The sequence below is a fragment of the Hylaeus volcanicus genome, chromosome 3 (genome assembly GCF_026283585.1).
Source record: "Hylaeus volcanicus isolate JK05 chromosome 3, UHH_iyHylVolc1.0_haploid, whole genome shotgun sequence".
In the NCBI taxonomy this organism is placed as follows: Eukaryota; Metazoa; Arthropoda; class Insecta; order Hymenoptera; family Colletidae; genus Hylaeus; species Hylaeus volcanicus.
The window spans coordinates 11,904,983-11,921,887 of NC_071978.1; the positions used below are offsets into that span (position 1 = coordinate 11,904,983).

General features: G+C 43.1%; 1 protein-coding gene across 1 annotated transcript; it reads right to left on the minus strand.

Annotated features, from left to right (window-relative positions):
- Positions 1–3,423: 3,423 nt before the first annotated feature.
- On the minus strand, positions 3,424–10,834 carry LOC128873751 (forkhead box protein D3-like). The gene has a single exon (XM_054117559.1). It carries the CDS (start codon positions 9,742–9,744, stop codon positions 8,677–8,679), a length of 1,068 nt encoding a protein of 355 aa, XP_053973534.1. The 5' UTR covers positions 9,745–10,834; the 3' UTR covers positions 3,424–8,676.
- Positions 10,835–16,905: the final 6,071 nt, after the last annotated feature.

Consider the following 16,905-nt stretch of genomic DNA (forward strand, 5'->3'; position numbering starts at 1 on the left):
TCCGTGGCATTTTAACATGTTTAACGATCAATTTCAAGAGAATAATACTCTTCTTGATCTGCCAATTACCTAACTTCGTCCCTGACGAATATCTAACCCAATAAACCCTGAATTTCCGAGTACTTCTCTCCCTACTGATAATCCATACCATTCTTCAATTACACTGAGCAGTCTATCGTGACTCGCCTAAGTGCAGAGAGAGACACTACTGCCGAGTGGCTCGCTGAAAGTGAAATGAAAAAGATGATCGCCAGGGAAATGACAGGAGGAGACGACGGCAAGTGTGTAGGTAATAACTTGTTTACTCGCCCCGATGCAGGCGTGTCTGCGCCGACGAAGGGAGTAGGAAATGAGTGGATTTTCATTGCAGTTTAATCCAGAGCCCCCTCCCCCCTGCGCCCCTCGCGTGGTATTCTAAACGGCGATACTCTCGAAGGCAACTCTTGTCGCTTGGGGTGACGATATTACATTCCTCGATCGTGACGAAAACAGCGATGCAGCTTTTCGTGCCTTGCCAACCACTCTCGCAGTCCTTTCGCACGTGTTTTTAATTCCTTTCTGTTCTAAAGCTTTAGCCTCCCTCTGCGCAATATTTTCATTTTCTTGAAAGTTTTCTCGTGCCTCTACTCTCTGCTGCCTGAGTAAGCTGATGAGAAGCTGGCAGGTAATGATGGCGTTGAGTTCAATATTTATTGGGTAGCTAGGGCTCACTTTTGAACAGAGGGGTACTCATAAAAATTGGTGCCATTCAGTTGAGTTCAATATTTATTAAGTAAGTAGGGCTCACTCTTTTTGTCTTTTGAACAGAGAGGTACTCATAGGTACCATTCAGTTGAGTTCAATATTTATTGAGTAAATAGGGTTCACTGTCTTTTGAACAGAGGGGTTCTCATAGGTGCCATTCAGTTGAATTCAATATTTATTGAGTATTATTTCAATCGAGTTCGAAGTTTTTAGTGAATAAAAGTGCGTTCTTCAAAACTGCGTTCAAACTTCAAAAGTGCGTTTGAATGAAAAGAAGAATATTGCACGACAAGAGAAGAAGATCAAGTCTCAAATTGAGAGGAATGTGGACAGTATTACCTAACTGCTTAGCGATCAATCTCTGAAAGCTGAATAACAAATCTGACGCAGCGAAACATGCGATTCCTTCTAGAACTGGTCTTTTCCTCCTAGCTATACGTTTGTTATCCTTTATTCATCATATCAGTGTGTAATATCAACTTTGATAACCAACCGAAAACCAGTGATTTCTGGATTTTCAGTCACGAGAATATTTATGATCCCATTTACGCGTCAACAACAGTGTCGCTTCCAAAGTTAACTATTGTTGCACTATCTCGAGCTAATTGCACACAAGCAGATGCAAAATCGCGATAAAACAACGCGATAACGACGGAAACTCAGGGTCGAGGCGAGGTGGTATTTCAAAGAGGATTGACGCTGGTGTTTGTTCATAGCTTCTTTCTAACGAAATTGTTGGCGATCTATCGATCAGATCTACTGATAATTCTCGCTTCTTTTAGAAAATTGAAGGTTGACCTCGCGAGTAATAATCTTTGATAAACACTTTTCGTTCATCGTTATTTCTTTCAAAACTATAAAGAGACGTTCCCTCGATATATTTGCTGTTAGTCTCCTCTCTATCCTCAGAGCCTTTACTAGTCGCCATTTTTGTATTTTAAGAGTAGTAGGTTGCCCAAACAGCACAGGCTTAAAGTGAACATAGTATCTCGCGTACTTTGGACAGTATCTAATTGAAATTTTCTTCTACGACTCCCATCAAAAGGGACTTTTCCTGAATCTATTCACTATAAGACCCTTTCCTATAAAAGCATGTGCTGGTTTAAAACGAACATGATATCACTTTGTATTATAGAAGTAGTAAGTTATTCCAGCAGCACAGGTTTAAAATGAAAATGGTATTTTGATCACTTTGGACAGTATCTGCTTGCAACTTCCTCCAAATCTCCATCAACAGAGACTTTTCCTGACTACATTCTCTGTGAAACTCTTCTCTAAAAGATCCTACGCTACCTCAAGGAGAACATCACTCTGAACACAGTCCGCTACAAACTTGCGACCCCCTGCAGGACTTCCTTGCAGGACCATCGAGCTCCCACCACGATGGTCCCTCGATGGATTCGCTATTAGTCCGTCCCGAGTAATGAATCTCTTTCCCATCGTCCTAATTGTCAACTGCCGGCGAGTTATTTACTCGAACGAGCGTGGAATTATGAAAGGGACGTGAATCCGTCTCCCTTCTCCCCCCGAGGACATGGCACACCTCTGTGCCACGTATCCGTGGTGACAATACAAACCGAAACAAACACTTGGCGGCACGTGACGCGGCACGTGGCCTCCTGGATATATTACATTCCGAATGCACACACACTTGACGAACGATTAAAGGGGTGTACACGGACCAAGTACCACGATCGTGACAACGATGAACACGGCCTTTCTTTCTATCTCGTCAGCCACTTTCGATGGCAACCCGACGCCCGTGCTGGCTACTCGACTCCGCAGCGTCTCGACGCCGGCTTTCCTCTGTCCAGAGAGTCGAGGGGACTTTCTGTACAGCGAAATCGCCGCGCAATCGAACTGTGCGTTGTTACATGGGGTCACTGATGCGTAGAGCCTGTAATAAATTATTAACAAGGAAAGCGGTTGGCCCATATGTGGAGGATAATTTTTACCTTGTTTTTGGGCGTGTTTGGAAAGTCTGGTGATCATTTTGGACGTCAAAGGTTGGTGTTTAAGCAATTACGTCGCTATCTTGGATGTCAGTAGGTATTTGGAACGTTTTGAAAGCATTAGGTAATAGAGGCACTGCAGAAGAGGAAGGTTTGCGTTGTTTTGCACGTTTTAGGGTCACTGAGGCGTAGAGCCTCTTAATAAATGATTAACAATGGAAATGCTTCACTTGTCTTGTGTAAAGTCAATTTTCACCTTGTTTTGAACGTGTTTGGAAAGCCTGGTGATAATTTTTGAGGACATAGCTTGGTGTTCAAGTGCTTCTATCGCTATCACTACAGAGCCTCTATGAAAACAGAACATTTATTTTGTATGAACAATGTTGATACAATAGCTGTCTTTAATCGACAACTCAACCTAGACTGCATTGTATGCTGAATGGCAATTTAATAAATCCTGAAAGATCAGTTTTTTCATCTTTATCTCTGATAAGTTCTTCAACGATTGTAGATAAGAATGTTTATACTACGATCCCACTATTCATTTTGTGTGCAATATTATGTTTATAATTTTTGCTAGAAAATAGCTTTCTTCAAACTTTATTTTAGGTGCTCAAAACAGCGTCGTCCAAATTGCGCATTTATTGGTCGGATAGGAAGAAGATAGTGTCTGGTTCGATTTCATAAATCAGTGGCGAGGAACGAAAATAATCGCGATCCGTATACTTAACAGTACTTTATTGTTGACATTATTACACGTTATTATAAATCTATCATCTTGACACGTATAATACTTACTAAATCTACGAGAGACAAGTTTAACGATAAACCTATAACTAAACATACATTACGGCGTCGGTACTTATTTAGTAAAGGAACAAACAGACGTATCGCTTGAATTTCCTCACAATACCTTATAACACGACAGCTGAAACTCGATGACATTTGGGAAATATACATTCGAAATAATACTTCTTAAAAATCGCGTGACATTCGTGTTTGTTATGATACATTCAACTAAAGGTCGCGCTCTACTCGTTCCAGATCAGATGTAATTCTCTCGAGTACGAAAGTCTATCAAAATAAATTATTCTTTGTACTTGAATCCTGATCTTACGCGATCTTCTCTGATATTTCTTCGATTTAAAAGAAACTTTCATCACAAAGTATCCAGAAATTGTTTGAAACGGTCCTGACGATGATTCAGCCTAAATTATTTCTTATCCAAAATCAGACTAAGATAAACGAATGATCGATGAGCAGTGAAATAGCGATTAAACCTCGATTAATTTCCCATGAATAATAAACGATGATTCGTAAGTCTCACTAACCGTGATTAGTGACCAACGAATAATCACGATTACTCGTGAAAGATAACAGAAATTATCGATTCATACTCGCAGATTAAAAGTACAGTTCACGTTTACAGTATTTAATCCGACATCGGAAATGTAATCGCAGAGCAATCACCAACTTTGTTGCGAACCGATACACGGAATCCAGATTTATCTCGATACGAGGTGCGGCTCTATTATCAGAACAATAATTTTCGTTATCGTGTCAAACGTCATTCGCGTCTAAGTCACGCGAGCTCTGTAATCCGATTTTGCATAAATGTTGATGATAACAGGGCGTTCTTCGCGCGCCTCGAACTGCCTCGAAACGAAAAAGTAAAACGGTATTCGGTTTTAAAAATATTCAACATTGGAAGCGCCAGTGGAAGCACAATCATATTTTGAATAACTGGATACATTCTAGAAACGAAAAGTACCATTCTTCTTTCAACAATTTCACAAGCATTTTTTGTTCAATTGTTTATCTTTCAATCCGTTCTAAATTAGGGCAAAATAGATCAAATAAACTGCCCCATGAAACTTCTTGTTTCTACAATTATCACAATAATAAAAAAAAAATAACTTGATCTCAACTAAATATATTTCTAACATTTTATTTTAAAATTTGTGAGGCTCAGACTGTATGTTATAATCATTATACTGTGAAAGACATAGTGAAATACATTCGCAAAATTAAACATTAATTTTTATGATTCTGAGTACAATTTTCATATTTTTTTGTTATATCAACGTACCCCATAAGTGTATAAAAACCATTGTCTAGAGGAATTTCGGTCCTCGAAGGGCCGAGGGGAAAAAGAAGAAGACCTCTTCCGTCTCTGACGCAAGGGGAAACGCGGATCGGACTGATTCGTTCCACTGTCGTGCATCGCGCACCTTATCTCGCAATTGTCATCCTATGTCGAGGGAAATTCACTAGCTGACTTGCATGTGTCTATCTGTGTGTGCGTGTGTGCGTGTGCGTGCGTGCGTGCGTGCGTGTGTGTGTGTGTGTGTATACAGGCTAATACGCACGTACTCGTCATGGATGCGTATCATCGAGGGGATTAATTGCAAATTATTCCATTCTCTTTTTCTCGTGAATCTCTGCGTGCGCGTTTTGAAACGTTTAAAATCGCTTTTTCGTCATTTTTCCCCACCTTTCTTCGCGCGATTTTATTGGATCCATCGAATTTTTGGCACCCGTGCAGGTCCTTAATTTAGGACCACGTTAATATTCGCCGATCGATCGGAAAAGAATTCTCACAAAAAAGATCCCGTTCTACGTGCCAGCGAACGAAAATGCTCCCAGTGATTGGAAAATTGTATTCCTGTGCCTTACGGATGAAAAATTTCCCGAGCCTCTGTTTACAATTTACGATCAAAGAAATCAGCCGGATAATCGTTAATTAATTAGATTAAAATTAATATCGCACTGGAAGGGAGAAAAAAAATATTTCCAATGAGAATTGCATTCTCATTGGATTCTTATTGCACTTTTTGTATATTTTTTGAAACCAGGAAGGTTACTTTAACAGTTGTCGATTAATTAAAGAATATTCTCTATAAAATTTAATATCGTCCATGTGAACGAAAGAATTAATTGCAGTGATTGGAATATGCTATAAACGTTTGGAAAATCGTGCTCTGGCTGTTACAGGTTTATTTTTGTAATTTTTTTCGGTACGAGTGAGATGCCTTTTCTGGTATGCAATATCCGTCATACGAATAAATTCCAGTGATTTGAGGCACAGTATTAATCATTTTTATGCGTTCCATTAAAAAAAAATGTTGTTTTGATTTTAATATTTTGCTCTTTTGGGATCGTAGAGAATTGGGGTAAAAAAAATCTGAATAAATCGATTGGAAAAAAAAAGAACTGAAAGGATTCGAGCACTTGTTGAATTATATGAATTGTTCCTGTCTGTTAGGTTGGCTACTAACTATTTCGGAATACTGCACGAAAACACTGTCAAATCAATAAAATATGTAGATTCACATTGCTTTTAAGAAATGATCATAAAGAGAACAATGAATTGATTAAGATCGATCAGAGGATCTCGACATGATTAATAATATTTCTACTTTGTACACAGTATCGTTAAAAAATAATACATCTCATTCGAAAATGTATTACTTACCTACCCAATTATTCTGGAATAAATCAGTCCACAGAAATACTAATTCCATACAAAATTTGATCGCCGAATAATACATTTTGGAGTTGTTAGATTATTTTGTTTAGATGAATCTTGTTTCTGGAAAATTTAGGAAAATGAACCACTTATCTGATACCGTAAATTTAATCTTAGCAGTATCTCCACCCGGGGTTTAACTTAGCATGCTCGAGTTCTCGAGCGATATTAACTCTATCACTCGATGGATCGCACTTCCGATTAATTAAATCGAAAACCGCTCGCGAGGTTGCCTCTCGCGTAGAACGTCAACATTTTCATTGCCAATAAAGTAGGCGAGTCCGGGATTAATCTATCTCCCAGCCCGTGAGAAGTCTGCGTTTCGTTGCATAACAAACATCGTGATTAAAAAACGGAAGATAAGACGGATGCTCGAGAAACAACGATAGGCGAGGTAAATGCAAACCTAATTTCCACGACAGCCCAGCCATCGACACGCACAATTCGTTATTATTTGAATAACATATTTGGTAAAAATTTCACGAGAGCATTATGCTTTTTAATTTCAATAAACCATACATTAAATTTATTAACATTGACATTCTCGTTAAATGGTTTCAAAGGGTCCTATTATTACCCAATAACATCTTCTCACGCTATAATATAACCAACAATGGTATCTAAAGTGTTTTATTATCGTGCAAATTGTTACAAAATAGCCATGTCGATGATCGGTCCATTTACCTCGTTTACCTTTACCCAGAACATTTTGAAATTTCTCGTTCACCATGGTAACAAATATTCGTTACAGAAAATGCTTCCTATATTTCGCATCGCTATGTACACTAAACGTCTACTTGCCCAAAGAACACGGCGAATCGAGCTTTACATTAAATCCGTTCGAGTGAACTGACCTCCCGTCTCTTTCCGTCACTCGATACCAGTCTCTCCGCCTCTCACTCACTCACTCGCAAACAATAGAAAGCTGAGCAAAGATTTGTCCGTGAGGGGGTGTGTATTTACAATGCCGATATTAATCGATCGTTTACGAACGAGCCAACGTGCTGGGGGGCTGCTGATTCTTGGACCAAGCGAGTAGAACGCGAGGAACGAAAGACTGGGAGAAATGGAACATCGTATTTCGATCGAAATGAATCAAGTGCGGTGATGGGACTGGTTTGATACGTACATTTACGTTTGCCATTGATACCCTCGCATCCGAGGAACATCCTCATACGGCTTTTAGAGACTTGAGACGCGTGTCGTATCGATACCTATCAGTGGCATCAGGTTGGAGATAAATAAAGTTACTGGAGATTTAAATTACTATAAATTGGAAATGAAATTACAGTTGATGATTGTTAGACGAAAAACAGCCGCTGCAAGCATTATTATTTAACATAATTGTACGTTTTCGTGACGGTACAGTGCTTCAAATTTTATTAAAAGTTATTTAAATGAAATTTGAAATTATCGAAGTTAATTCACGTAAAGACTTCTTTTAAGTTATTTTAATCATTATCTACATCAATGTGTCCTAAATGTTTTTGTATTTATTTTTGACCAATTGATTTTCAAGATGAAAATAATTCTTCTAGACATATAGAAATAAATATATATCTAGAGAGATTTACTCAATAAATTTCTGAATGATCACCTGTAATTGTTCACACCCGGGAAAAAATAATCCAGATAAGAATGTATTCATATTTAATCGAATGATCGACAACTCCGCTGTCAGACTACCTACGTCTCTCGTCGAGGCCTCGATGATGCTTGAATCGTATCGATACTACAAGAAATGTCAAGCACGTCTTATTAATACCAACGACAACTTCGATATCTCAACAAAACGCTTGGCAATTGATACGCGTGTCATTGGCTCGGTCCCATCACCACTCGAGGGTAGTACAGTCACTAAGAATCGTTCGATCGTCAGCGAACGGAGGGACGCTTTCGGTATATTAAACAAATCACTACACTATTGCACTACACTTCTTTTTTTTTTACAATTATTCGTTTCTCCTATCCGCGTCTTTTTACACAAGTCGTAATTAATCGTAACAAGTTCATCGACTATACTTTGGTATCGTGAGCAGGTCCTCTGAGATCGTTTTACTTTCCATCGCGCCACTCGCGATTCGCTTTGAATATTCGTAACATTGACAATCAGACTGTTGACGACACATTAAGTCTCAGCCGGGGAGGATTGAATTGTTTTGCATCTCGTTAGAGTCTCGCGATTCTCAAACATCTTCCAAGCTCATCGTCTTCCTTTGCTAGAAGAGGAAAGATCAAATACACCCCCAAAACTCTTGGAAGCTCTTCTCGGCCAGGGACGTCGCGTCCTCGTCGATCACGTCCGGTGACCAGTCTCGTCAAATATCTCAGCTAAAAACAATTAGCCACGACCATAGACTCGACACCCGAGTAACGACAACCCTCTGAACCAAAACCCTTTGTTGCGAAAGTTCGGAGACCAGAAGCTTCGAGATCCATCCGCCGTGTTTTCTAGATCAGAGGCGAGAACGCCGACGCCTGACTTCTGATCTCTCTATGCTCCGTCGGGCTGAGGTCCAGCAGCCCGCCGCAGTTCTGATCGCTGGCGGCCTGTTTCCCTATCAGAGCGTCGATGCTGAAGTTCCTCTTCTTGTCCACCGGGGGATGACTCGTTGGTATCGTCGTTGACCTCGTGGGCGTTGGGTCCAGCTGCCTGATCGGCGGAGCGCTGATGGGTACTGGTTTATACAACGGTGGCGGCGGTTCTAGGAAGCCTCCTAGCTTCAAAGCCTCCAGAGTCGAAGGTGAGAAGTCCAGCAGCGGCAGACCAGGTGGTGGGGACAGGTACGCCGCGCTGGGGTAGCCCAGGGCCCCTGGATGACCGCCACCGCCACCTGGACAGGGTCCTCGATCGCCGCAGATGGCGAAAGTGGCCATGATCGCTCGATCGCGAAGGACGTAATGAGGCGGAGGCCTCTTGTACCTCTTCCTGCGACGCAGGAAGCTTCCGTTGTCGAACATGTCCTCCGCCAGGGGATCCAGGGTCCAGTAATTCCCTTTACCTGGGTTTCCAGGCTCGCGGGGTATCTTGATGAAGCAGTCGTTCAAGGAAAGGTTGTGTCTGATGGAGTTTTGCCAAGCTGGGAACTTGTCGTGGTAATAGGGGAACCGCGACATGATGAACTCGCAGATCCCGCTCAGGGTGAGTTTCTTCTGGGGCGATTGGAGTATCGCCATCGTGATCAGGGCTATGTAGGAGTACGGTGGCTTGATCAGGGATGAGGACATCTTGTCGTTCCCGTAGGAGGTCGCCTGACCCGCCGTGGCCGTCTTCTGTTGACCGTTCGCGGACATCATCGTGTAGTTCTTCTTGCTACGACTACCGCCGCGGTTTCGCGAGGACGTGGCCGGCACCGGGGAGCTGGGGATTATGGGGCTCGACGACGACTGGGACGGCGACAAATCGTTCTTGTCGAGACTCACCGGGTCCACGATCATGCTGCTGCTGTCGGAATCCCGATCGCTGTCCGCGCAGCCGTCGCACGACAGGTTCGACATCATCATCCCACGCGGTTCCATCGTGATCGCTCGGTGGGCACATTCACGTCGTTCGCGGGGAACCTAATTCCTCGGGTCGTTGAGGACCTCTTCGTTCAGGGCACTTGTCATTTCCTCGGGCGGTTCTCTGCTGCTCTCGGCGCCGATTGGGACCCTGGCTGCTTGAACATGTGCGCCTTGAATTCACCTGGTGGTACTTTGAGCTTCGAACTGATGCTTGTTTCTTTCTACACGTTGTTGCACTGAAATACACGTCGTCCAAGTGATAGTACGTCCCTCTACGTCTCGATCAGGTTCTATCTTTGATATCTTCTTCTATCTTCTACGTCTCGAAGAAGTCCTGTCTTTGTTGCAACGTCCCTCTATGTCTTCATAAAGCTTCGCTTTTGATACAACGTTCCTCCACGTCTTCGATGCTCGACTTGTTGGCAGATCTACCTGGTAGTCGTTGTCCAGGCAATGTCCATCACTGGCACTCGGTCAGGTGACACTTAACAACGTCTTTGGAATCACTGAACAATCGCGATGCACCGTGGACGTTCCTCCTCGGGCATATTTTACCGGAGCAACTGTCGCGCGCCGGCTCCGACGAAATGCTATCTTACGCTAATAGTTTGTTTCCACAACGATAACGAGGATTTTTTCTTGGCCCGTTCGCCGTCATCCACGCGCCGGCGGAGCAACGGCGTCTCAAGGATGTCGGGATCGGTTGCAGTAACGCACTCAGAGAGCTTTATCGTTAGCAGTCATCGGTTGGGATCTTCGCGGACCATCACGATATTCGCTCATGCTCGCGGGTTATCGATTCGAGAGATTCTCGCGAAGTCGATCGCGCGCGAACTGTTCCAGCTAATCGCGTCTTTACATTTCACGTGTACGCGAACTAAAAATTCCTGTTACATTTAACTGAATCACTCAACACGATGAACTTCAGTGGGATAGTTAAGAATCGCGAGTTCTCTTGTTTATTCCTCGATGTCACTGCGTCTGACGGTCGTTTTATGGTCGCGCGAGCAGTTGCGGACGAGGTTAGGTGCGCGATACGCGGTCGAAGGTTACGAAGCGCGATTGCGAGTGTGCCAGCACCGTGGAGGACCGTCTACGAGGCGAAATCGTGGGTCGAATTGATTCGAAGCGACTGCTTTGGCCCTACGTGGGCGGACCGATGGGCGGGCATTTCAACCCCTACCGTAGGGGTGGCAGGGGTACCCCCGCCATTCCCACCGCCAGTCGAGGCTCCCTCCGTCCTCTTTCGGGAGAAGAGGAATCGTTGTCGTCACCACCAACGAGGAGAAATCCCCGGAGGGGACGTCGGAGTTAGGAAAATAGCGGGGTAGATAAAGGGACTTTCGAGGCAGACTGGGGTAGAGAGGGCGAAATTGTAACACTCCGGGGGCTGCTTTGCTTTGAGCGGCGCGGTAAAGGGACCAGGCGTTACATACTAATAGAACGTATGAAGCAGAGCCTCTATCGATATTCGTTCCCGCAATACCGCTACGTAGATTTGCGGTTCTCGACGTTGCTGTCAGACTTAGCTGAAACGATCAAAGAATTAATAAGGATTGCGTTTAGTATTTTAAGTCAATTGGAAGACGATGAGAGCTCGAAGGGAGACGAAATGTCAACTTTCGACTGAGGAATTCATTTTTGTTTGTATGAATATGAGCGAGTTAATATTTAGGATATTATTTAACCCTTTGCACTGGGATGTCCCCTCTGAGGGGACGTTGGAAGTCCAGAGAATTATTAGAGATGAGATAAAATAAATTCTCTCGACCACAACATTTTCAAAGGCGTACACTTCCTCGATGTTTTCCATTCAAGTAGCACGGATAAATAAATGAAAGTAGCATTAAAATAAATTACATGATTTTTATGCTACATTATTTAATACAACATGACACCTTTTAACACATTCTGCAATAAAATGACTTCGAGTGCAAAGGGTGAAATATGTGTTATAGATTTCATAGGTCATCTTTACCCTGTTATTCTAAGCCAGAGGGGTGTATTATTAACAACCATTAACTTATAAAATGTCAACCACTTGAGGTTTAATATTAACTGCCAGAGATTAATATGCCTGAGAAAGAGGATGATGTTCGAACAAGTCTCTTCGTATTCATGGCTTCCAAAAATGTTACGTCTCTAAAATTATATTCATTCTTCCATTTTCATATTTTCCTGTATAATTGAAGTCTAGATTCTCGAGGAAGAAACGTTTTCGAGCAGAGCACAGTGGAATGCATAATAATCGTCATTGATCAGGCATCCAACACAACAATATTACGTTTGTTATTTGCCTCCTAAGTGGATGTCTTGCACGAATCGGCGATTATAGAACATTGATTATCGGAAATAGGGAGACAAATAAACTGTCCTCGATAAACCAGCGGATAAATGATCGTTTCAATCTCTCACGCTGGTTAGACTAGGCTTAAAGCACCTGTTCTTCAAATATAAAAAGTAAGATTAAATACAGAATGCAGTGAAACAGCTATTCAGAAATTAAAAATAATAAAAATTGCAGCGAAATATGCGACACTCCGTTTCTATGAAATTTTTAAGCTAATCCTTCTTGAGATCAAGAGGTATAACTACCATCCTAGAAGAAAAGGGTCAATTTTTTAAACATCCAAGCTCCCTCAATTCCAAGGGTGTTGGAGATAGTCCCCATGACACTTATCGAACAGATTTTCTCGGCAAGATACTCTCTGTACAATATTTTCCACTCGGGACAGATGACTCTGACCACCTCCGGTGTCACGGTTGCCATGATCGAGGCATCCCAGCGGAAACAAGTCCAGAGACCCAGGGGTCCTTGGATTTTCAGCTTCGAAATGGAGAACGATGGGGATCCGGTGGTATCGCCAACAGAGCGAGCCGAGCAGCACGCATCGCGAGTTAACTTCCCTCAGGCAGCTCAAATAGAATCTGTATTACGCCGCGGCGGTACATAGAGAAAGAGGGATAGAAATGGAGACAGGATCACTGCGGGAGGAGGGATCCACGAAGACGGAGAGAGATAGAGGGTGGAAGGTTGGAGAGGGAGGGCAAGGTATAATGATAGCCGGAATACAATAAAGGGGAGAAAGAGGGAGCGATAATAGAGGGTGAACGAAACAGAACGACGAGTGGGTGAGAACGAGACGGAGGATGGAGTGAGGGAGAGAGAATGGTGGAGTGGTATAGACGGATGCGTATCTACCTGAGCGCACTATCGGTTCACAGAGCCGAGCAGAGAGCGAATATTGTGTTTACACATACGCACGGCTTTGCGATGCAAATAATCTGGTATTATTGCACTTACTCCGCGTACCAGCGATGCTCTTCCGTGACTACCAGCACCGCTTTGCTCTTCTTCCTTCCCCTCCGCGTTATATTTATTTACGCCGATATTCACCGCGTATCGAAACATCCTGTTATTGCTGCCGCCTCCGTAGATGCGACACGAGTGGCACGAATCGTGTAAATCGCGAGAGGAATTTATTGTTAAAGGTATGATTTCTCGAGGCGAGGATCGTGACTTTTATCGGTGAAAAATTTGTATTTATATGAGGGGTACAAGGGATCGGAAGTGATATTTAATCTATTACAGGTTCAATTTTGTTATAAGTATATAGTAGATTGTGATGAGAGAGTATATCATTGCTGGGATTTTAGGAGTCCAGGGGGTTGGAACAATTTTTTGGGGAGTCTTTAAGCAATTAATTTGCTTAAATTATAGAACGTAAACTTTATTAAATGGCATGATAAAAGAAGATGTTTAGCAAGCCAGAAAGGCTATTGCAATTAGTGCTGTCAATTATATAAACTTCTTTGAAGATCGACTTACTCCTTATTTAGTATTTGCAAGCTGACCAAAATAATTAATATTTACCAACTTCAAAAGACTGTTGCAAGCAGTGCTGCCAACAACATAAATTCACATTAAATTCTAGCAAATAAATTTATAACAAGTTTTTATTTTTAATCAATTATATTCGCACTCTTCACCGGCAACCTTTTGCTATCTAGTGTGCAAATTTTTAAACTCAGATCGATAAAAATCAATTGGTACACAATGACCTGATAAATGATAAACAAGTATTGACATTTGCAGAAACGACATTACTTTCTGATCCCCCTAATACTTGCAAGCTGATCAAAACAATTAATTTCGTGAAGTCATTTGGAATCACAAAATGTCACCATTCCCCCGGATAAATAATAAGAAGGGATACATTTCCCCAGATAATTCCGTTACTCCCAGAGTATCGAGACACTTACTTAGTAACAAAGTCATCGGAGTCGTCGAGCCTCCAATCAATTCTGCCATCGTGTAGCGAGAGAATCACAAAAGGAAGGGCGTAATAAGTACAAGACCTTCCGTGGAACATTCTCGAGATTTATCCGAAAGGAGATCGAGAGGGAAGAAATCAGTAGAGGTAAATACGTGTCGTGAGAGTCCAGGATAAGAAGCAATCGAATCGAATAGTGGAACTCGTGGAATCCGCAATCCGTCGCGAAGTGAATGGCGAACGCCTAAGGGTTCTATAGCAGGGTATACCGACGTCTATTTCTCCCTTCGACGACCTAACCTAACCTGGCCAGATCCTCGGATTAAAGCGGTAATCGCTGAATCGGCAAAAGACAGGAAGACGAAGGCGAAAAGGACAGACTATGGACCTTGCGACGTTCTTCATAATTTCAATACTTTTTGAAGAGTCAAGGAAGTATCTGTGGCAAAGGAGGCTTTCTTCGATTAGCTGAACGAATATCATTCGCAACAGATACAGTTTATGTTGCTGGGATAGTGATAGATTCTTTAGATCGACGTTTTTGTAATGATTATGGCCAAATACTATTTGGTATCTGCTGTAGATGCAGGCTTTCGGATGGCTGGCTACAATGTCTGACCATGCACGAGCCACTTCCCCTTCCTGGACTGATCTTGCGCGAAGGGAAGAGTTCAGACTGTTCCGAGTTAAACAGACTGTGGTACTATAAATAAATAGTGGAGACAATCAAGAATTCTGTTGTGTGATGTTCAGAGAGTTCACAAACATGGATCTTCTTTATACTCTGCCAAGACTTCCATCATAATTCCTGACGACCACTTCTTGAATACTTATCTTTCATAAGAAATCTTTGACCACCAAAGGACCACCAAACTCTACAAAAGCCCTCAAGTAATCCACCTATTAATTCCTCTAAATTGAAAATGCGATCCTCAAATGCAAGAAAACAGCCCCGTTGCACCTAAAAATCCTACGTGTCCGTTCAACTATCCCAGTTATTCGATCGGCGCGTTCTTCTAAAGCAAAAAAACCAAGCATCCCACGTAAATACGCGTCTCGTATTCCAAATACTGAAGGATCCTCGGACTACGCGGTGAAACGAGGCGTAACGACGTTCGTCAGCAAGTTTCGTAAAAATTTCTTCGCGTTACACGCCTGGCTGCGGACGTCTCGAGGAAGCCGCAAGCTCGTTGATCGATCCCACAGGCAAAAGAAGTTGCCGTTTGTGCCGTTTTCGGCTGCGTAGCCAGCGCAGGCGACTCGAGGGCTGCTCAGAAGTCGAGTCCGCGGCGAAAGACGTCGAAAGACGAAGAGGAAGGGCGGAGTCGGTTAAAACGAGAACGATGAAAGTGTTTACGGGCGAAAAAGGGACTGGCTTGCGTGGATGACTCGCCGACTTACGACGAAAAGCCGGGAAGATTATGCCGCCATCTTGGATGTTGGTAAATATCTCGTGGCAAAAGTGCCCCGTCGAGCAAGGGATCCAGCATGGGCGGAGAAGTAAGCCGCTACTACTACCACCGAAGGCAGCCTTCGACGCCACAGTAGTTGCGCTGTAATCGCTGCCCGCGAAGGCGAACAGAGACGGCCAAGGAAGTGGAAATCGTCGAGCGAGAAAGAAGTGCTCCAGAGGGTTGGGGGGCAACACTGGATTAAGATCCTGTGGACCCCTGGGGCTAGCAGCACGAGGATGGCTTGGATGATTGACGAATTTTGCTTAAATACTGAGAACACAGTTGGAGGAATCATGGTTGCATCCAGGGTGAAGCTTCATTTTGATGCTTGCTTGATGCTGCATGCTTGGAACTGGTTTAATTGCTTGGGTGACGAGATTGTGGTCTCAAGATAAATATTATACTCGTACTGAATTTATTTATCTATTAAACGAAGCCTTCGAAGTTTGTTATGTTCCTTTTGACTAGCGACGAGTCGAATTGATTTTATTTTTGAGAAAATTGGTTGCTCGTGTCATCCCTCATTTCTGTAAAAACAAAACCCAGTCAGGCTGACTTCATCCTACAGTCCTACAGATTCATTGTCCTCTTCTTGTTCAACTTTCAGTTCGAAAATTCCTCTACCTTGCTTCGTATATTGACAACTGACGATCCCATGAGGCTTCCAAAAATAGTCTCAAGTAACATTTTACTGCCTCTGTTTATGAATCTAAAAACCAACAACGAAATAGATTACCCAGCCCCTTCAGACACGCCTAAATCCATAGTGATCGAACCTCAGGACACGGAGAACTTATAATCTGTTTACTGCAAGGGTGTAATCATTAAAACCTCTCACACATGACCACGCTTGAATTCATCGAGTCATCTTCGAAAATAGCCTTCGAAGGCCCTCCCCGTGACTGCACCCCTAAAGACCATACCTTGAGGCGGTCCTGGGTGGAGTGGGGCGGCGAAAAGGTAAAGAAGTGCGAGAGGTCTTCGGCACACAAGGCGAATATCCCCCTGCTACAAAGAATACTGTCGGCTTTGCACCTTTTCCAAGACACCGTTTTTCCCGCCGGTGACTCTACCTTTTTTCCCGCCGACCACCCCCCCCCCCCCTGTCCTCCCTCTCTTCCTACTCCTCGTCATTCTTTTCACCTCCGCCGTTCGGCTCGAGAACTCTCTGATCCTCTCTTTTTTCCACGACGAGCCTCCTTCGTTCTTTCTCTCCCCTCTTCTCGTCCGCTTCCTTTTTTCTCGCGAGCTCCTCGTGTACGCGGTTAAAGAGAACAGCCATTTACTCACGCGATTCAGAAACGGCAAACCGGAGCTTCCTTCACAGGGAAAAGCACCACGGATTTTCTCTGTGACACGTGCACCGTAATCCGGGCCATACTCGTTTCTTGCTCCAAAGTTGCGATTATTTGTGCTAAAGTATGTAGATTATGATTCCTGATGATTAA